Source organism: Hydra vulgaris, chromosome 01 (genome assembly GCF_038396675.1).
Source record: "Hydra vulgaris chromosome 01, alternate assembly HydraT2T_AEP".
NCBI lineage: Eukaryota > Metazoa > Cnidaria > Hydrozoa > Anthoathecata > Hydridae > Hydra > Hydra vulgaris.
In genome coordinates this window covers 72,233,184-72,256,087 of record NC_088920.1, presented here as the reverse complement: position 1 = coordinate 72,256,087, position 22,904 = coordinate 72,233,184, and the positions used below count along the sequence as shown (strand labels likewise).

The 22,904-nt window shown below is 25.8% G+C and overlaps 1 protein-coding gene across 1 annotated transcript in view; it reads right to left on the bottom strand.

Annotated features, from left to right (window-relative positions):
- Positions 1-18,476, bottom strand: part of LOC101239746 (F-box-like/WD repeat-containing protein TBL1XR1) — a 41,191-nt gene extending 22,715 nt beyond the window's left edge. The window contains exons 1-4 of the mRNA XM_065789114.1: positions 18,367-18,476; positions 4,380-4,525; positions 3,998-4,207; positions 1,480-1,526 (exon numbers count right to left, since the gene is read on the bottom strand). Coding sequence (XP_065645186.1) covers positions 1,480-1,526; positions 3,998-4,207; positions 4,380-4,525; positions 18,367-18,427 — 464 coding nt within the window. The 5' untranslated portion in view covers positions 18,428-18,476. The remainder of the gene's footprint in view (positions 1-1,479; positions 1,527-3,997; positions 4,208-4,379; positions 4,526-18,366) is intronic.
- Between the last annotated feature and the right edge of the window lie 4,428 nt (positions 18,477-22,904).

Genomic DNA, 22,904 nt, shown 5'->3' with positions numbered 1-22,904 from the left:
TCGTATCCAACACATTGATCCAAAAGAAAAAAAAATGTAGATTTGCCAAGATTCGAACAAACCTGAAATGCATGAAAGGTTGAAAGATGCTGAGAGCAAAAAAGCAGCAAAGCAAGATAAAAAACAACGTAAACTTAGCTCTAATGGCAAACAGCAATTAAACCAATCAATAAGTCTAACAAAAATATTAGCTGCAAACCAATTTAAGTGTAATAAGTGCTAAAAAAGTTTTAGGCGAAGCTTCAGCAAGTCAAAATATGGAATGGTACCAATGTGAAAATTTAAATTGCAAGGTTTGGCTATGTCAAACATGCATACCAAAGCGACATGTAAAAGGCGCTGAGTTTTATTGCACCAAAAAGTGCTGCACAACAGAAAACTCAACTCAACCTCTAGTTGAGATTTTTTTTTAATAATTATTATTGATTGCTTTTTGTTTTTTTAATAAAGTGTAGTTTTAATTACAAATATATTTGCGCATTTCATTTTCCCTGAACATTAGTGTAGAATGGAATAAATTTTTTTTTTTAACCAAATAAAGTTTCATAAAATTAAAAAAAAAAATTATTTGATTTTTATATAATTAAATATATTTAAATATAAAAATATAAATTTTTTTTTTAATACTCCATTTGACACCATTTTCCTCTACTTGTTCTGTTTTATTTACAAAAAAAAATTACAAAAAAAATTTGCTTAGATCTATCAATATATATGTATATATACATCCAGTTGTTGTTACAGGTGCATCAATGATACAAATTGTGTTGGTATCTTTAACAGATGACAAAATTTTAACAATCTGCCATCATCATAAAAAGGTAGTGAAAATTCAATTGCAATATTCCACTACAAAAAGTGGGAACTTTGCCTTGTTATCCATATATGGAAATCCAAAATTTGCAGGTCAAAACCCTTATGTTTTCTAAAAGATCGATAAATATTATCAAAAAACCTAGTGACTAACATTGCAATTTTTTGCAGAGGGGACAAGAGGGGCCTTGTCCCCTCTGCAAAAAATGAGTTAGAGGCTAAAATTTTCAAGGAATTCTTATTTTACTATATACTTTCAAGGAATTCTTATTTTACATACTTTTAACTGTATAAAAATCAGCAAAATCTAAGAAATAAGGTGACATTTAAAAAATTTGGGTCAATTGACATGGAATTACTCTCACACCAAGAGCAGAAACCCAAACAGATTCCTATTTGGTCTGAACACTGTACAGACCACCTCCTATCTTAATAATATCTTACTTAAAAAATACCTCCATATTCTTTTTGATGGTGTCAGCGACCTCTACCTGCCACATAAAATAGGGAGTTCCATTGCTTTTTTTCAATACATAAATAATATGTTCTTTTACATTCATTTTTAACAACCTTTTGTTAGTATTTAATGAGATAAAATTGTACAATTCATTTCTTGTAATGCTATTCAAATAAAAACAAAAAATAAAACAAATATATATATCTTACCCAGTTGCTATCAACTTGCAGGATGGATGCCATGAACAATTAAAAACCTATTTAAAAATATTTCATATAAGTAATGATCTCGTAAAGCCCTTATGGGTGTTAATTTGTTTTGCAGACCAGGACTGTCCATTTAGTGTGATACTATCATTTGGATGTATCACACTAAATGTAACTCTTTTAGTAGTAATGCCACATTTTTTGTTTGATACAGCCTCTAGGTGGGCTAAGTAAATGCAAGGTTTACCAGCTCCTCCTACCCTAAAAGAAACAACTCGAAGCTTGTATGTATTATTATGGCTGCCGCAACCCAAATCTTCAGCAAGTGTATATACTAAAGCTCCCCTAATGCTAGTGTTAGTAACCAACAGGGTTTAAAGAGATAGATAGGGAGAGGGGGAAGGTAATAAAATCCAGGTAACAAATGAAGAATTTAAAACGATGAGATAAGAATTTAAAAAGATGAGTAAACTACACTTTAATGTATATATATAAACATAAATATTTATTTATATATATTTACTTATTAATATGAGGGTGGTTCAAAAAATGATATTTTTGAAAAATATTTGCAGATTACACCTTAATATATTTTTTATGATAAAATAGGATGCCATGAACAATTAAAAAAATTATTTATTTACAATTAAAATAGTAGTGGATTTAGAGGTTTTTTTGAATTAAATTTTTTTTATAGGTGCCTCAAGATCCTTTAACATTTAATGGGTCCTAAACATTAATAAAAAAAAGTTTTTTGAAAGTATGTCTTGTTAGGTCTCAAATGAAGCAAAATTATATAAAAACTTCAAAAATAATCATCATTTTATTAAAAAAATATTATTTTAGATTTTACTGACTAGAAAACAACATTTTTCAATTAAAAATAAAAAATATGTGTTTCCTAATTTTTTAGGTATAATTTTTTTATCAATATATTTTATAAAATAATTTTTAAAGTTTTTATATAATAAGAACAACTTTATATTTTATTTTTAAATGTTCAAGTGGTGAAGAATGAAAAAACTATTGAATTAATACAGGGCAGAGCCACAAAATACCAGACAAATTAAAAAAGTTAGACTACAAGTCCAGATGTTTACAACTTGGCTTATTTTCTCTAGTTGAATGTCGTAAACAAGGTGATCTCATCCAATAATATAAAATTATTAATAACATCGACATAGTCAACTGGCACTTTCCCCTTATCACAATTCCACCAAGAGCAAATCACAGAGAAAGACTTAAAAAGTACAGCAACAATTTAGATTGTTTCCACTTTTTTAACAATCCCATTGCCAATGCATGGAACATATTACCAGATAAAGTAATTGGTTCTCCAACTGTCAACAGTTTTAAAGCGAGCCTCGATAAGCTCTAATGTTACTACAGCTCGCAGCTTTCCTTAGTGAAAGTTGCAACATGAGCTTCACAAAAACTAACTGTAATCTGACAATCTATGATTTCTATTTTGTCAATTATTTTTACTTTTGTTGTAACAAATATATACTACTACTACTATTACTACTACTACTAAGTGTCTTGAGACATCACTATTGTTTTTTGAACCACCCTAATATATATATATATATATATATATATATATATATATATATATATATATATATATATATATATATATATATATATATATATATACTTTTATATGCAGAAAATTTAAGTTTCATGCTATTGCAATCATCAGGTGAAATACAAATACAATTTATATACAACACAAATTACAATATATACAGCCTGCAAAATTGGAAGGATTTCAGGTTGGCACAAAAGCATAATACTTAGTCGACTGATGGCATAAAATATATTTGGATTTTTTGCTTTTTGTTACAAAAGGGGTAATGATTAATTGATTATGAAAACATTGCTTTATAAACGCATAGTTTTACACAATAATAATTTAAAGAATGTAGCAATTAAACTTGTGAGCATTTAGCAAATTTATGAATTAGTTATTTTTGGTTTTGAAGTTGTTTTTTAACAAAACAAAAAAATTCAACTAATAAAATAAATAAAATTTTAAAACTTAATAAAATAATAATCTAAAATTAAATAATTTAAAATAAAAAAAAATAAAAAAAAAAGCGTAGAATAACAGACACTTGAAAAGTAATTCTTATTAAATTTTAAATAAATAACCTTGCTACGCTTAAATAAATTTGAGAAAAAAGGTAAAAATGAATTTAAAAAAAAAGAATAAACTTTTTTTATATATAAAACTTGTCAAACATGAAAAAACAAGTAATTAAAATAATAAATTATGAACTTATATTGACGAATATTACATATTTTTTGTATAAATTTTTTTTTGCATGCCAACACTTTAAGAGATTCAGGTTGGCAGTTGTATGCTGTTGTAAAGCAAAGATAGGTAGCTTTTGCGTTAGCATTGCCGAATGCCGATGAATTTTGCACGCTGTATATATGTATATATATATATAGACACACACATATATATAAATATATTTATTAATGTGTATATATATAAATGTATATATGTACTAACTTCAGCTTTATGACCTTGTAGCACAATATCTTCTTCAATACCAATTTCATGAGTGTTATTAAACAATTTGGTAGGTGATAAAGCACTTTCATGTTTTTGTGTTACTAGTCTATAAAGAGTTTCTGCACGTTCAGCAAGAACTTCTGGGATAACAGCATCAATAAGTGGAAGACTTTCAAGAGCATTCAAATTTTCTATAAAACTTCCATCCTAAATAAAAATGTAATTAAAACTTATTAAGTTAACAACATAACTATTAACATAAACTATTAAAAACATAACTATAACATAAATTATTTAAAATTATTTTAATGATTCATTTTATACTACTTAAACAATGCCAATTAAAAATTTATTTATATTAATAAAATTAAATACCTACATCATTGATGCATAATTCTCCTTCAATAAATTGTATTCCTTTTTGTATGACACTCACTAGAGCTCCAGAAGGTACAAGTGACCCATTGATGTTAGATTGTGCTACATGGCTTTCCAAAGCAAATAAAAATGCAGAATGTTGATAGCCTAAATTATAACTAATAAAAATAAAATAAAATGAAATCAAATAAAAATGAAATTATAAAAATGATTTTTGAGGGCTAAATTAAACTAAAAGAGAAATGAAAATAAACCCTATTTTATATATTATATATATTTTAAATAACTTCTTATTGATATTAATAATATTTTATTGTGCCTAGGTCATAGACAACAATTTTGCTTGGTTTATTTGTTTTTCAAAATGTTAATAAAAACTGCATCTTAATCTAATTCCATTGAACCCATTTAAGTTATATTCTAAATCGCAAATTAAAATACTTCTCCCTTTACTGTGGATACCTACACCTATCTTACACCTATGACCTTATTTGTATCTAATTATTGTTATAATTTAAAGTAAGTAAATATACTTAATGAAGTGTATTTCATAGTTGTCTGTCCTACTGATTCTTTATTATTACCTCTGTATTGCCTATTGATTCTTTACTTAACTATTAAAAAATAGCCATAAAAAAAAGTTGTGTATATAATTTTAACAGTGTATATAATTTTAGTAATTCGCTGTTGAAACCTAGAAATGTATTTATAATTCACATAATGTATTTGCTTTACTTTCAGATAGAGTAGTTTTATTTGTTCATTTCAAATCAAAGCTAAATACAAAACCAAGACTTTTTTCAGCAACAGTGGTACTTAATAAGGGTGGTAGATTAATCAGTATTTCAAATTAATTGATTAACAATAAACTTTTGAAAAATTAATCGATTAATTTCGATTAATTTTTTACAAATAAAGTCCGACAGGTTAAAAATAGTAAATACAACTTCTTATGATTTTATTTAATTTTTATCATCAGATCCTAAAAAAACATTACAGTGTCATCATTTAAACTAGTTCTTTACTTAGTAATAAACCTGCAGCACTGAAACTTTTTTCTGCTTCTACAGAAGATGGTGAAAGGCTAAGAATGGCATTGTGAACTGTTTCTAAGAAGTTTGGCCTTTTCTAGTGCTTTCAAGTACTGCCATTTCTTGTTTAATACAAATCAAAACCACTTGAGGGGATGACTTCCTAGTTAGTGCTTTATTTCTAAATGTTGTTGAAGTTATATTCGATATCATTTCTGCTAATTATTTAGCTTTAGTTTTTTTTAGATTCTACATTACAAGTAGATTTAATATTATAGTATTTTAAAGAAAAAAAATTAATCGATTAATCGTTTGTTAATTAATCAATCAACGATTAATTTTTATTATGCGATTAATTGTTAACCAACCCTAGCACTTAAAAGTATACTCAAAATAAAATAATTTCTTTTTGCGTAGTTTTGCCAAAACGCAAAATTTTTGAAAATTAAACGTCAACAGTCATTTATTTGATCAGTTACAAGCATTCTTTAGACATAGTGGCCAGAAAACTTAAAAAGTTAAATTCCAGGACATACTAGGACTTTTTGTTGCTTTTTCCAGGACATTTCATATCCCATTAAATAAATATTATCAATTATCTTTTAATTACATTTTTTTAAATATTTATTGATTAGTAGTATATTATGTTAATATTAGAGTTTAAAAATTTAGCTGTCAACTACATTGACTAATACATTTTTAAAATTGTCTGAATAAAAATTTAAAAACCATATATGAATATGACCTTAAAGTATTTGAGGTCAGCAAAAAATCACTGTCCTCGCTTCTATGCTTTATGGTGACTAACTTGTGTCTAATATCAACATAATATTCTATTATTCAATAGATATATAAAATAGTTGTTTATACAATTATCAATAAGTTTAATTGGGTACTGATTTTTTAATAAGACTGTTTTTAGATTATTTATATCGTTATGGTAACCAAACCAGGTATTATCAATTTTAAAACAACAGTCTATAAGAGTTTTAACTAGCCCAAGTTTGTAGCTAATTAAGGTAAAGCTAAAAAAATTTGTCAATAGGTCAGTATATGTCTCCTTATGGTAAATATTAGTGATCAACTCATAATTATTTTCAATGCAAACATTCAAAAATGGTAAAATACCATCTTGTTCATGCTCACGTGTAAATTTAAATGCTTAGAATTTAAAATTACACGTACTCTACTCTAGAAATATAGTACTATTGGTTTTTGAGTAAAATGATACGAAATTATCATTTACATATCTTTTATAAAATAAAGGTTTATTCCCATTAAATTCATTTAAATAAATAGGTTCATCATATGCATAGGTTCATTATATATATATATATATATATATATATATATATATATATATATATATATATATATATATATATATATATATATATATATATATATATATATATATATATATATATATATACAGGGCTTGTGATGAAGCGAGCGCTCCGCTCGTATAATGCGCCCGTTAACGGTATTTTCAAACGTTCTAGGCGCGATAAACAACGCTCGTTCAGCTTATAACGAGCGTATAAAATAACGCTCGTCCAATAGTTCAAGATTATTTTTTTATTTTCATAAAATATTTAAAAAAGATTTTTTATTAAAGAAATTCTGTTATCTGATATAAAATATAAAAAGCACAGCGTCGTTCTCTTTTGCACTAATGTAATGAATGAGCAGTTTAAAGTCGTTAATTGTCACTAATTTCAATAATGGAATGTGCACGTGGAAACACAATGTGAATACAAAAATGCGCAAATAAAATAAGAATAGAAAATTAGAAAACCATTAAACTGCGGAGTATTTTTAATCTTGTGAAAATATCAAGTAAAATTTATTTGATTTATTGTTTGTAATATTCCACACATCGTTTATAATAAAAATAAATACTAATAATAGAGTTATTTTTAAAATTAGTTTTTGTTCATAGTATAGATTTTTTATTAACTATTATTTATTTTAACTCAAATTTAAAACGATTTTGTTGTTCAGAATGTTCGCAATTAAGGACATTCGAAAAGAAAACTAAGTAATGATGTCAATATTTATAAAATGAAACGTTATTATTCTTATTTATTATTATTTCAAATTATTCTTGTGTTATATTTTTAAGATAAAAAAACGTAATTTAAAAAAGAAATTTTAGAAAAAAATTAAATAATTAATTTGAATAAAAAATATCAAGAAATATAAAAACCATTAACCATTAATTAAGTTTACAGAGTAACATTTTAAAATACATATATCAAAACAACGAAGCAAAACTAAGTCACTAAATTATACTTCAATAGTAAATCAATAAGAAGTTGCGTTTTTGTTTGATATTATTTTTTTTTACCATCAAACAATCTGACAATATACAAGAAGTTTGGAAATATAAAAATCTCTTTCGTTGAAGTAGTTTCATAAGTGTGATACTAATTCAAACATTTTTTGACGAAAGAATTATGTAACAAATAAAAAAAGATATAAAAAAGAAAAAGCTTTTTATGAGTATCTGCGTTAGCAATTTTCATGATCGCGCTCGCCGACGTTATCTCGAGCGCACATAAAAGCGCCCAATGAAAACATATTCTAAATTTACGGGCGCGATATAACACGCTTGATGATTTTCTTCATCACAAGCCCTGTATATATATATATATATATATATATATATATATATATATATATATATATATATATATATATATATATATATATATATATATATATATATATATATATATATATATATATATATGTAGATATATATATCTAAACATATATCGATATATATATATATATATATATATATATGTAAGTAGATATATATGTATATATATATATATATATATATATATATATATATATATATATATATATATATATATATATATATATATATATATATATATATATATACACACACACATACACACATACACACACACACACACACACACACACACACACACACACACATATATATATCAGGCCTTGTTAAGAAGCGCTACGCAGCTTGCATTTTGCTTGCGAAAAGGCGATTTGCCTATGCGTTCAGCAGTTTTGCGCTACGCAAAAACTTTTATCTTTTAGAATATTTAAATTATCTTTTGATTGTCGTTAACGTGACGTTTATTCAGAAGAAATAAAGTCGTAAGTAAAAGCATTTAACCGCAATTGTAAACTAATAGACTTTTTGTTAAAGAAACTGTTTCATAATTTTTGTTAAAGAAACAGTTTGTTTCATATTTTTGTTTCATAATTTGTTTTAAGTTTTATCCTAAAGAATTAAATATATAAATTCCTTTTAAATATAAAAAATTATTTTTAATCATAATAGTTAAAAAAATGCACGATTTATTTTTATGTAAATATTTTATTAATAAGATATTTTGTTTATTGTTAATTCAATAACGTAAAGTTTTAATGAAGTTCGTTTAATTTATGAAAATTAATTATGAACACGAATATGTCATCGGTAACTGATAAATAACAAAAAAAAACTCTTTATTGTTTAAAAACATTATTAAAAAGAGTTCACAAATTAAATAAGAAAAAATTTATTAACAGTTAATAAAATAACCAAAAACCAACTGTAAAATCATAAGAAAATAAACAAACATTATTTACGTTTCAGGAAAAAAATATTTTTTTTTAAATAAAATTTAGTTCATATTTGGAAAAAATAATAAAAATGATTTTTTAAATAAGAACTTAGATTTTATTTGTAACATTTGTTATAGTGAGAAAAAAACAAACTGTTTGTATGATTTTAACGTGTTAATAAAATAACTTTAATTAGTGCTAGTGACGCAATATAACTTCTAACGATGCAAAATATATTTGCTGAGTTGAGTTACTTAGAAATGCGTTACGCGTTCTTGCTACGCAGCGAAATCTCGTAACAAGACCTGATATATATATATATATATATATATATATATATATATATATATATATATATATATATATATATATATATGTTAGTAAGTGACTGGGGTTGATACCAGGGCCGGGGCTGGTTTTAATAAAATATAACTGGGGTAGGGGCCGGGTTTGTGAACAAGGCTGCATAAACCTTTATACATCTTAAAGTATATTTTTTTAATTCAAAATTCATTTTATATTTTGTATATATATGCATATATAAACATTATTATGATCAACATGATCATCATAATCATCATCATTATCATTATCTGGTCATTTTCTCTTTTAGCAAGTACTACACCATATAAATACTCATGTTCAGGCTTTGGCAGGAATGGCGGGCTATGGCCCGTGCCCGTCTCTGCACCCGTCTAAGTCAGTTTAGACAGGCCAAAAAAAGTCCGTCTCAAAAATAAATTTTGGGTAAAAAATAAGGTGAATTTTATGATGTTTTTTTATTTATGTACTCTTTTAAAATTTCTCTTATGACATAATTTTAATATGGATAGCAAAATCCATGTTATAATTTTTTATATTCAAATGTAAAATTTAAACAATTATAATTTAAACAATTTAAATAGTATAACTAAATCGTACAGTTTTTCAAACGATGATAACTGATTGATATAATATCGAACAACCGTATTATATCGAGTATAATATCGAATCGATATAATATCGAGTTACTGTATTATGTTATAAATTTAATAATTATTTGATTAAAAAAGGGAAATATACGCATTTGATGCACAAGAATTAGGATTTTATTTTGGGTTTTTGGTATTTATAATAATAACGATAATAAAAAAAATTATCCATGTGATCTTTTTTTCGATAAACTAGTTTGTCTTACTTTAAAGACATTTAAATTATTTCCCTGTTAACTTCCGCATTAACATAATGGTTTTTCTTAACAAGACGGCAGCTTATTTAATATGCAATTGTATAACTCGTTATTAAAAATGAAATATCTCATAAAAATCAACAGACTGCTAATCAATTTTTATAGAATAATATAAATAGTGTGTCTGCTTTGAAGTTATCAAGTTATTCAAGTTATCCAGTCATTCAAGTTTTCAAGTTTTTCTAGTTTTTCAGTAAAGATAGTAATGGCATCTTCTGGTAGAAGAGTTACACTAACAACATTTTTAAGTTGGGGTAAAGATGGAGTCTGTGGAAAAGAAACCGAGATGGAGAATGGAACAATTTTTGTTGTTGAAAATATGGTGTAAAGTTTGCATTCAGTATAAAAAAGAATTGCTTCGCGAGTTAAAAGGTCTTGCAAAATCATCAGCATTAGCATTTATAGAGGGCACTACAAACGTTAAAGCTAGCAACGTATGTATTTACAACTAAATATTAAATAACGTTTTAAATTTTTTTCTAATGTAATTAATATAAGAAAAAATATATTTTATTTAGGTTAAACGACATTACGACGAAGGCAATTGCCATAAACTTGCATTGCGATTTCAAAATGCCGAACATGTTTCTTCTGCTGCAACTACATCGAACCCTTCTAAACCCCCAGAAAACTTTGGTTGATATGATGCATAACAATAAACGGGATTCTTACAAAAAACTGATACAAATAGCATATGAACTTGCATTGAAACCCAACCTTCCTTTAACGGCTTTTAAATTCGTAATCGATGTCTTACGAAGATGTGGTGTCCAGATAATTAAAAGTATTAACTTTTTTTATTTAAAGTAATATTTTTTTAATTTTAAAATAAGTTACCCAAATAAATTTTTCCTGAAACACTGATAAAACAAGATTTTTTAAAAAATTATCAATAAAGTAAATTTTTTCATTAAAGATCACGATTCTAGTCGGATGGCAAGGGAGGCTATACAACTAATTGGCGACACTGTAATGAAAAATGTATCAGCGGTTTTGAAAGCAAGCAATTTTTTTTTCGATATTAAGTGATGGATCGCAAGCGAGGAAAACTAAAAGCGAAAAAGAAATGATTTTAATCAGGATAGAAAGAAATGGTAACAACTATTTCCTAGATATTTTTAAATTGCTGTTACACTATCTATATTTATGTTGCTAGCTATGCCTATTTTATGAATGTTCGTAATATTAAAAATTTAGGTGATCCTGTCTATTTTTTTGCATCTTTACTACAAATGGCTGATTTTGGCGGGACTTGTGCAGAATCAATAAAAGTTGGAATAGAAAGCATTTTTAATAATAGCGGACCTTTGCCATTGTCTAAAAATGATTACCAACATAAGGTTGTTGCATGCACTGCTGATGGTGCAGCTGTGAATACAGGAATAAAGACGGGTTAATTAACACAAATGGCAGCGAACCGTCAATGGCTTATTAAGATACATTGTTCTAACCATCGAGTAGAGTTAGCTATTAAAGATGTGTTTCAAAAATCAAAATTTAAAATGGTGGATGAAACATATTCTGCAATCTTTACACTATTAAAAAATTCTGGGAAAATTAAAGATATGGTGAAAGCTGCATCCGACAGTGAAAACGTATTGTATCAAAGTCTTACTAAAGTTACAGGTAATTTTAATGATCGTTTATTTTAATGTTATTATTTTATTGTCAATGAAGTAACTCCAATTCGTAAAATTGAAAGTATTTATTAAAAATTTTTTTAACCTATATATATTATATATATATATATATATATATATATATATATATATATATATATATATATATATATATATATATATATATATATATATATATATATATATACATATATATATATATATATATATATATATATATATATATATATATATATAAATATTTTATATAATTTAGGTAATAGGTTTGTGTGTTATCGTCGTACGGCTTTAAAACGAATTCTGGCGCTGTGGAAACCCTTAACAACTGTTTTTGAAAATGTTATTGCCGATTCAAAGAGCACTACTGCAGTAAAAGTTAAAGTTAACGGGTTACTGAAAAAGTTTAAATCCTATCAACTTATGTGTTTGGTCTGCTGTTACCTCGATATATTAGAGTTAATAACTCCAGTATCAAAAATGTTCGAAAATGCAGGGCTTATGGCTTACGAAGTAGAGCCTATTATTCAAGAAACAAAATTGAACTTGCAAGAAGCCATTCAATGCCCTATTGAAGAAGCTACACTTACAAGCCACATGGCGTCATTTGTCATTGTTTCAGCAAATGAAGTAGTTTCCAAATGTTTTGATGGAAAAGATGTCCACAAGTTGAAAAAAGATCGCAGACAAGTTGAAGTCAAGTTTCAAATGACTAATGCGAGCGAAGATATCGGTCAAAAAGCTATTGCTAAAAAGAAAACTGTTCTAGAAAAACTTAGTTTAGTACTTGAGAGTCGTTTTTCAGAAACACGCACACCGATATACAACAACATGAGGTGGTTTGATCCAAATCAATGGGGATCAGAAAACGAATCTAAACAAATTGAAGAACTTTATGCTCATTTTAAAGAAGTTTTGAATGAAAAAGGATTTTTAATTAAGAATTGTTTAAAAGAATTCAAAAAATTCAAAATTTTTGTCAAGATAAATTACCTTGCTAAACCAGCTCGCGATATATGGAGCGATACTTTAAAAAGTCGAAGGAATGAGTACCCAAACTTATGCAAACTAGCAAGTTTAATCATATGCTTATCTGGGTTGAACTCATCAGTGGAACGAGCCTTTAGTCTCTTGACAATGCTAATGGCAGATCAAAGACTCCATATTAATCACAAAACACTTAACGCTATCTTGGCCATTAAAATAAATGATCCGAATTTCACTAATAGTGAGAGGGAAAGTGCTATAGAACGTGTTACTGATGTTTTTTTACAAAAACGGCGAACAGCTATTTTTGATCCGATCAGCCTAAAATCTGCTACACAAAAAAAAGATGAACAAGTAGACATAGATTTCGTTGATTCAGATTTAAGCAGTGAAAGTGAATTGGAATTATCAGAATCGAGTGGAAGTGAAGAAACTGAGTTAGATTTTGAAATTGGAGAAGTTTTGCCATAATTTTTGTAAAACAATTATATATAAATAAAATATAACTATACATGTTACCTTTTTTATCCTATTTATAAAAAATATAATGTACAGTTGTCTTCATATTATCGCTGTTATTCTAACACTATATTTAATGCATTTGAATTCATTATAAATATATTTTAAAGCAATAAAATAATGCTGAATTTTAAAGTCAACAACGGTTAAATTCAAGCTTTTTTTAGTTTATATAACGCTTCTTTAATACATGCTTATAATGTATAAGAAGTAATGGAAGCCCGGCATCTTAAAAAATTAATAGTACTTCTAAATAAAAACTTTTTATTAATTTTATTTAGAGAAATTTGATTTCAAATTTTTTTATTTACGTATCAGATTAACTATTTCCGATCAGGATAGGCATAGGTAAAGCGAAGTTATAAAAATTATAAAACAAATTATAAACAGTTTAAGTGAGTTTTCACGCCCGATAGAATGCATAAGTATATAAACAATTGAATTGAAACATTAAAATTAGTTACCAAACAATTCTTAAACTATCGAACTCATTCATTTAAGGTTTAAAAAAAAAAGATTTCAAACTATTTGTGGCTATAGCTTAAAAAAGTCGCAGTTAGATTTTGAAAATTTTTTCATTCTATAAAATTTTTATTCACTAGAAACGAAGGAACTAAAGAAGCACGATATACTAAAATATACTAAAATAAACTTTGGTAAAAAAATATACTAATAATATACTAAAATAGACTTTGGTAAAAAAACATGTCAGGATGCTTAAATAAGGAAACGTGATGAAACGCCATGGTTGTTTCTATATCTGGAATAAAGAAAAAAAAATGAACATGAAACTAAATAAAGTTCACTCGAATAACAAATCTAAATAAAAGCAACCATAAAACAACTAACCCGCATGAAACGAAAATAGCTCTGAGCAAATAAAAAACTTTGAAAAACAATTATTGAAACTTGAAAAGTATCCAACTCATTTACTTTTATTAATAAAAAAATTTTTTTTTTCTAATTAGCTCGCAAACAATTGGCTCTCTAAGTTATTATTTTAGTTCAATTCACAAAATATTTCATATTCAATGACATTTTCATTCAAAAATAGAAAATAAATTTATAAACGTTAAAAAGAAAAAAAAAATTTAAAGTTGTAAAAGCCCATGCGAGATCATCAAGACGGGCGGCCCTCCTAGCCCGCAAAGTCTATTTGTGACGGGCTTTTCATAGCCCGTGCCGTTTTTACTCCTGCCGAAGCCTGCATGTTTATATAAATATTAAAAGGATATTGTATGCCAGCATCTGAATAAATAGCAAACATTTATGTTTATATCCATAGCATATATGCATAAAGCACATCTTGAAGCTTTTATCTCTTCTGGGCTAAAAGTTTGGAAGCTTTTATTCCTACTCTTCAAGTCAAACCTCATTCTACTCCACATTTTTCACTATCGTGAGCAGTAGCTTTATTAAACATTAATCATTTTTTCGATGTTTTTACAAGAACATCTCTTAACAACAAATATCCTTTTATTATTCCAAGAAGCCAATGTAAAATGGTTCTGTCTGATGTTAAGCTCTGTCATTCTCAGTTTACTAAATCTTGTATCTTATATCAGATGTTAGGATCTAGAGACTTAATGCCATTGTTGAAGAGATGTTAGGGTCTCTTCAACAATGGCATTAACTAAAGTAAGTCTTATTTAATCTCTAATTCATGGGTCTGATCTTTTTACTTCTCCCCAGAGTAAAGTAGAGTTGTTTGCAAAGAAATCTCACTCTAATTTAACTATTGAATCTAATGGCCATACTCTTCCTGCCAGTTAAACAGATTGACCCATTATTAAAAAACCAAATCACTCAGGCTTTCAACGCTAAAGTTAATTCTCAATTAAACACTTCTACAGTTTGTGCTTCAGACAAGATTTCCATCATAGTCTTAAAAAAGTGTCCTCCAGAACTCTCTTCAGTTTTTGCTAAACTTTTAAAAGTGCTAAATAATTGGTTCCAATTTTTCAAAACTGTAGAAAACACTTTGACCTCTCCAACTATCCTATGATTCATCACTCTGTTATTATGTTGTTAATAATACCACATCTTTCTTTTATTTATTTATTTAAAAAAAAAAAGTAAAGATAAATCCAATGACGAATTTTTAAAACTTTATAAAAATAATGTTAGTGTTGTAAGTTAATTAAAATGCGGTAGTGGTGTAGTGGAAGAGCGCTCGCTTCATAAGCGAGAGGTTCCGAGTTCGATTCCCACCACGTCCCTGGTAGTACCGTCAATATAAACGGTGCACAAATTACACAACTGTATAAACAAAATATAGAAATACACGATTAAAAAAAAAATACACAAAACACACAACATTATAAACAATACCCGAAAATACACAACAGTATAAACAATCCAGACAACATAAATTAATAAAACTTAAAAAAAGCTATTTTTGTTTTCATTTAATAACTTATTAAAGTTTGTTTTTTTTCGAATTTATTGCAAACATTTTTATTCTTTTAATTTCACGATTAGTTCTTCTGTTTAATTAATGTTTTTCTTCAATTTTTATTCTTTAATATTTTCATGTTTTCACTTTATTTTTTTTATTTTTCAAATCTTCAAAACAATTTTTATTTATTTTTCTCTTGCTCTTTTATCTATTTTTCACGTTTTCACCATCAAAAAAATGTTTCCTCCATTTGCGATGTCATTGTAAAAAAAGCATAAATATATATTTACTAAAACGTAAATAAAACATTTAAAATAGTTAAAACATTAGTGTTGCATTGGCAAAATGTGCTTTGGCATTGAAAAAAACGAGGATACTTCTTTTTTAATCTATAAATATATATATATATATATATATATTATATATATATATATATATATATATATATATATATATATATAATGTTTATTCAATTAGCAATATGTTGAGCAATATGTTGAGCAGTATGGCATTCTGAAAACTCTTCACAGCTAATAACAAACTTTCTCAAAGTGTAATCATCAGCAATATAATGTAGAGTTAAAGTAATAAATGAATCTACTGCTCTAAAAGTCCAGCAGTCAGTGGTGAATCCTACACCATCTACATTTTTTACCTTACTTGTTAAATTTTTATCTATTGTTTTGTGACTTGAAGACTGTTGTATTGTTTTGTTTGTCTATATTTTTTGAGCCGGACTTAGGCAAGCTGAAACTTCTTGCATAACTCTTATTTATTTTGCGACTGGACCTTGTATCGATTCTTCAATACACTCATCTGAAATTAAAAAACAGCTTTTCAACTAAACTATTTTGTTATTTTCATCTCCGTCATTTTGATCAACTAAATTTCTTAATTCTTTTTCACTTAATAATTTATACAAAGATGAATGAGTTATTTTCAAGTGGTATCTCATACTGGATGTTGAACCCTTCGCAAGTTTATAAACTTTTTGGCACTTTTTGCAAATTGTGTAGACAACTACTTCACCATCTTTATTATTATTCACCATCTTTATTAGTTATTTGGGATTATTAAAATAATCCCAAATAACAGAACATGTTTTTGGCAATTTAAATACAATAAAGAAACTAATACATAAAAATATGTCATTAAACTTTTACAATATAGATAATATGCTTTACTTATTATAATAAAAAAATGACATTTAGAAAATGAAATAAATTTAAATTTAAATAAATAAATTAAAAAAAAAAAAAAATCAACTAACTGAAATTTATCAGATAGAATTTTTTTTTTTAATAAAAAAACTTATTTAAATTAAAATAATATTTTTATAAATTTATATTAATTAATTTATTCACTGAAATTTTCAAAACCTTTAGTTTGATAGTCAAACTGTATGTTTCAACTTTTTTTTTTGCTCTATCTTTCAATCAACCGAATGTTGATTAAGTGAAACTTAATTTAAAGTTAAACAACCTAAAAATTTTTTTTGTATAAAACTAATAAAATTAACGAAAATTAACGAACAAATATTGGCCTGTAAAAAAATTTTAACGGAAATTTTTCGTTTTTTTGCTAGTTAAAATTTTTAACATAACGGATGTTAATGGTATCGGATGGATTAACCAGATGAAAAAATCAAAGGCCCATGCTTAATTTAAATTTTGGACTTAAAATCCACAATTTTTGTTAGACAACAAAACTCATTTATTTACTGCAAAAAAATATTGCAATATTGTTGGCATTCCTATATTGACAAATAACAACCCTCTTACTCTCAGACAAAGTCTAAAAGCAAATTGTAAATGTAATTAGACCTGCTTTATCTGCCAAGCTTGAGCCACTCTTCTATTGTTGTAGGGTTGCATTTCTTTCTTTTTTCTACAAATACCATCATGGTCAATGCTCAAAACAAGCTATTATCTCTATTACAATTCATGCTATAAAAACTTTGATTAATCCAGTTTTTTTTTCTGGCACATCAAAAAAAACCTTATAACCCTTAGCCAACTTCATGATTTTCTTTTATATACAACCTACAACTTTTTAAGTCTTCAGTTAACCATTTCCTAGTATTTTTATTTATTCTCTATTTTAAAGTAACTCATAAGTTACTAGTGGTTGCTTGCAAACTTGTTAGGAGTAAATTAGAGTTGAAAATAAATAAATATATGCCAGTATTTAATAAATAATAAATGTAAGCATAAAATTATAATAAATAAAGCATTATAAATTTTTTTTTATCCCCGGCTATCAACCGCTGTTAAATCTTATAGTTTCGCAGGCACCAGGTTTAAAAGAAGTCTCCATTTTAGCTGGGGCCCCAGTCACTTACTAATATATATATATATATATATATATATATATATATATATATATATATATATATATATATATATATATATATATATATATATATATATATATATATATATACACATATATTTATATATATATTTAGCGCAGCACTCTCCTACTTAAAAACTAGGACAATGGCTGCTCTAATAATAAAAAGTCAGTAAATCTTCTCCTGTTACAGTTCATTAAAACATCCTCAAAAATAAACAAAAAATTCTTACCAGACTCTAGTAAGTAACGATACACCAAGAAATTAACTTCATCACTCAATAAACTCATCATAGAATAAAAATCATTTTGTCTAAATCATCTTTAAAAAAAATAATAATAACATTATATATAACATGCTTAAAATTTTATTTAATAATTTAATATCTATTATTTAAAGATAAGTTTTTCAGCTAAGGAGAAGAGCTTTGTACTTTATTATTATTATTTTTTTTTTTGGTTATTAAAATCACCTTCTTAAGACTCTAGAGAGCTTTACTACAATCAAGAAGTTTTGATATCTTTGCAACATTTTCCTAACCCTAAACTCTGAGACTATGTTAAATTTTTCTGTGGCTGCTGTATCGATAAGGTTATGTGTGGATATAGGTTGAGAATTGTACAGAAGCATAAGGTAAATTTGAACCTTGTCTACCACCACTAATCTTCTACAATATTTAAACATAAGATGGAAGAGTATGTATGTATAGTAAGAATGTACATTTAAAAAAATAAGTAAGGGTTAACCATGAAAGATTTTTTGAAAATTATAATTTTTGAAAGTTGAATTTAAAGTTAGATTAACAAAGGTAACAAAAATTAAAATAAAAAGCAGACACTAGTCACAATTTGCGTCTTTAAGCTGCATTCACTAGAAACATTTCTTGATAAATTTATGAACCAAATATTACACTTACGAACTTTCAGAGCTAATGTTAATCAATCAATCATTTCACTTTATAAAGTAAATACAAAGTTCGGATCAGTCACAAACAGTTATTAAACTGACAAAAACGTGACGACCTACAAATATTCATTATAAATTTGACAAAATGTATAACATATTACTTGTACATGAATAATATCAGGTAATAATATTATTGTTATTATTATTATTATTGTTATTATTATATTACTAATATAATAATAACAATAATAATAATAATAATAATAACAATAATAATATTATTATTATTATAATAATAAAAAATAAAAACAAAACAAAAAAACACTAAAAGTAATTTTAAAAAAAACAAAGGCACTTAAAAAAATGAAAAAGTTAAAAATAATAAATAACAGGCTTTTAGATAAAACGATTACAATACAGTAACAAGAACATCAGCAATACCATGTTATTTAAGAACATCAGCAATACCATGTTATTTGTTACTTTAAAATGTTTTTGTCTAAAAATACTTTAACTAGTATATTATTTTACACTGACAGCAAAATAAAGTCAGCATTTTTATTTTTAATAATTTATTATTACCTTAAGCTTATATTGAGTTATACAAAAGAATTTACTTGGAGGTAAATCAAACTATTTGTATTTTGCAAAAGTAACTCAGTTAATTAAGCTTAACAATTTAACTGAGTGAAACAGTTTGCGCCAAAACATATTTTTCTACTAAACTCAAAATTTAATTTATATGATGTATGATATAACAACAACAATAACAACATTGGTTATGTAAAAGAAAGCGATATATAACTGTATGGTTCTTATCTAGCGTGGTTAAAACGACAATCTAAATGAAAAAACTCATTAATACCTTAACCCTAACTCCTGACATAATTCGAGTTACTTATTTAAAACAAATATATAGTTTTTATTTAGCAATTATTTAGTTTATTTTAAAATTTTTTCATAAAAAACACATTTCGAAGAAGCATCAAGGTATAAATTATTTATGATCTTGTACATTAGTAACATTGCAGTTCTTCTTTTATTTTATAGTAAGCTATCTATATAAAATTTAATAAAAAAGTTCAAAAAACTTAATTTAAAAATGTTAAAATTATTCAATTAAAGATTTTCTAACGTTAGACGCGTTTTAAAACCGTTTCATAAGCTTTTTATTAAATTAGACCTAATTTCATAATATTTTTTCTATTTTCTATAATGTATTTTGTCTTAGGAATTCCTCTTCTTAGGGAGTGAGAGGGGGGGGTATTTCTCTATTTGGCGGTTAGTGACGGTTAGTCTCTAAGTGTCTAGTTCGTGGCGGTTAGTCTTTAAGTGGCGGTTACATTTCTTATGAGCTAAAAAATTGAAATTCAAAATAAAAAAGAAAATAATTTATGCGATGGTAAAACTTGTAAAAATTAAATTCTTATTTTTCCATTGTATATAACTTATTTGCAAGTAGTTTAGTTAATTGTTTTAATGCTGATATTAGTTGATAATTAGATTGAACAACCTATTCGATGCGCTTTTGTTTTAATTAAAGTGAAACGAATTATCTTGTTTTAGTTATATTGAAAGAACGTTTAGGGCAAACTGATCTATTAGTGGCCACGTCCTATTAAGAGCCGCTTTTTTGAAGGCTGTTTTCAAAGATATTTTAAACAGGTTGATCAAATATTTGGATTTTTTCTTCAGCTATTTGTACTATAAATAATATGCAATATATATTGTTAGCTATAGTTTATATATAGAATATTTATATTATGTTGAAGATATCGTTTGTTTTGGGGAGAAAAATAGCCGATTTTGGATTAGTTAAACATATTTCAAATAGGTTTTATGATGCATTTTTTTAGGTTCAGTTATTTAAGTAGGTTTATTTTTAAAATTTAAGTCATATATTTATCTTTAAACACTTTCTTAAGCTACAATAAAAAGTTTTAAAGTTTTGAAAGGCTTTGTATAGTACCACTCACATTGCCCAATTATTCGCCGCATAATGTACCATATTGTAGCCATTATTTTATTTTTATTTTTTATTGTAAACTCAGTTATTTTTTGTGCTGATACAAGCATGATATTAAGAAATTTGTTTAACTTACTCACTTAGGTATTCAAATAACTATTTCTTTTATTTGTAAGGTAGAAGTTTTGTTTTGCAACAGTCTTGTAAAAACAAAATAATAATAAAAACATCTCTGAAAAACTCAGACTAATAAAGAAGCAAAGTATTGTAACCTAAGTATTAGACTTACTTAAGGTAATGATGCTCTGTTCTTTAATCATATAAGTTGTTATTATTGTTATTATTATTATATATATATATATATATATATATATATATATATATATATATATATATATATATATATATATATATATATATATATATATAAATTAGTAAAAACACTTATCTAGTTTTTTCTTCAACTCTGAGTTTCACCATTACTGGATCTTCAGGAAGTATATATATATATATATATATATATATATATATATATATATATATATATATATATATATATATATATATATATATATATATATATATATATATATATATATATATATATATATATATATATATATATATATATATATACAGTATGCATAGTGTAATGCATGGAGGAGGAAATGTGATGGTTTGAGTTGAAAAGAAGTGGGGAAATTTACATTTATTGATAATAAAATGGATGCTTCAATGTATTGTGAAATCCTCAAAGCTAACTTGCAATCATATAATTAAAAATTGAGAATGGGAAGCCATTTCATACTCCAGCAAGATAACAATACAAAACATACCGCTAAAAAAGCGAAGGTATACTTTGACATAAATAAAATCAATGTTTTGGAATAGCCATCTCAAAGTCTGGACTTGAATCCAATAGAAAATGTGTGGCATATTTTGGCTAGAAAAATTGGCGAACGAGCATTTAGACGCAAAGACAACTTGAGAGAAGCTATAATGAGGGCATGGGATAATATAACAACAGAAGAGACTCAAAATTTGATCAACGCAATGCCAAATTATCTAGATGAGGCCATCAAGGCTAAAGAAGGCCCCACTTGATACTAATTTCCATGGAATTTGATCAATTTGACATTATTTTTGAACTGTACGATTATTTTTTTTGCAGTCAATTTTATGCATCATTAGATCAGTTGTGTAAAATTCAATAGGTTTGAAAAGCAATGAATTCACCAATACACAAATAAATTCTTAAAACAATACTTGATAAGATATCTAAAAAAAACTTTTAAATGTTTTAACGGAAAACTCATTTTTTTGATGCAATCTTTACAATTATGATTTTTTTTTAAGTGTACAATTATTTTTTTGTGCATACTGTATATATATATATATATATATATATATATATATATATATATATATATATATATATATATATATATATATATATGAATATATATATATATATATATGTATATGTATGTGTGTGTGTGTGTGCGTGTGTGTGTGTGTACGTACGTACGTATATTAATATATTTAACATGTTTATATTTAATTCGAATAAGTTATACATATTCTGCTATAGTCGAATTTGTTTTGGTATATTTTTTTGTCTTTCTTTAATTTAGCAATAACAAAATTATGAAAAAAATTAAACGTTTTCAATGGTCAAAAACTGACATGCAAAATGCCTATAATGCAGTTAAAAGCAGTTCATTATCACAAAGATCAGCTGCTATTCAATATAATATTCCCAGAGCAACACTAGGAAAATATCTTAGAGGAGACTCTGTAATTGGAGTTAGAACTGGACCTCCACCAAAGTTACCAAATTATATAGAAAAAAAGTTAGTTGATTATGCCACATCTAGAGCAAATTGTGGTATTGGATT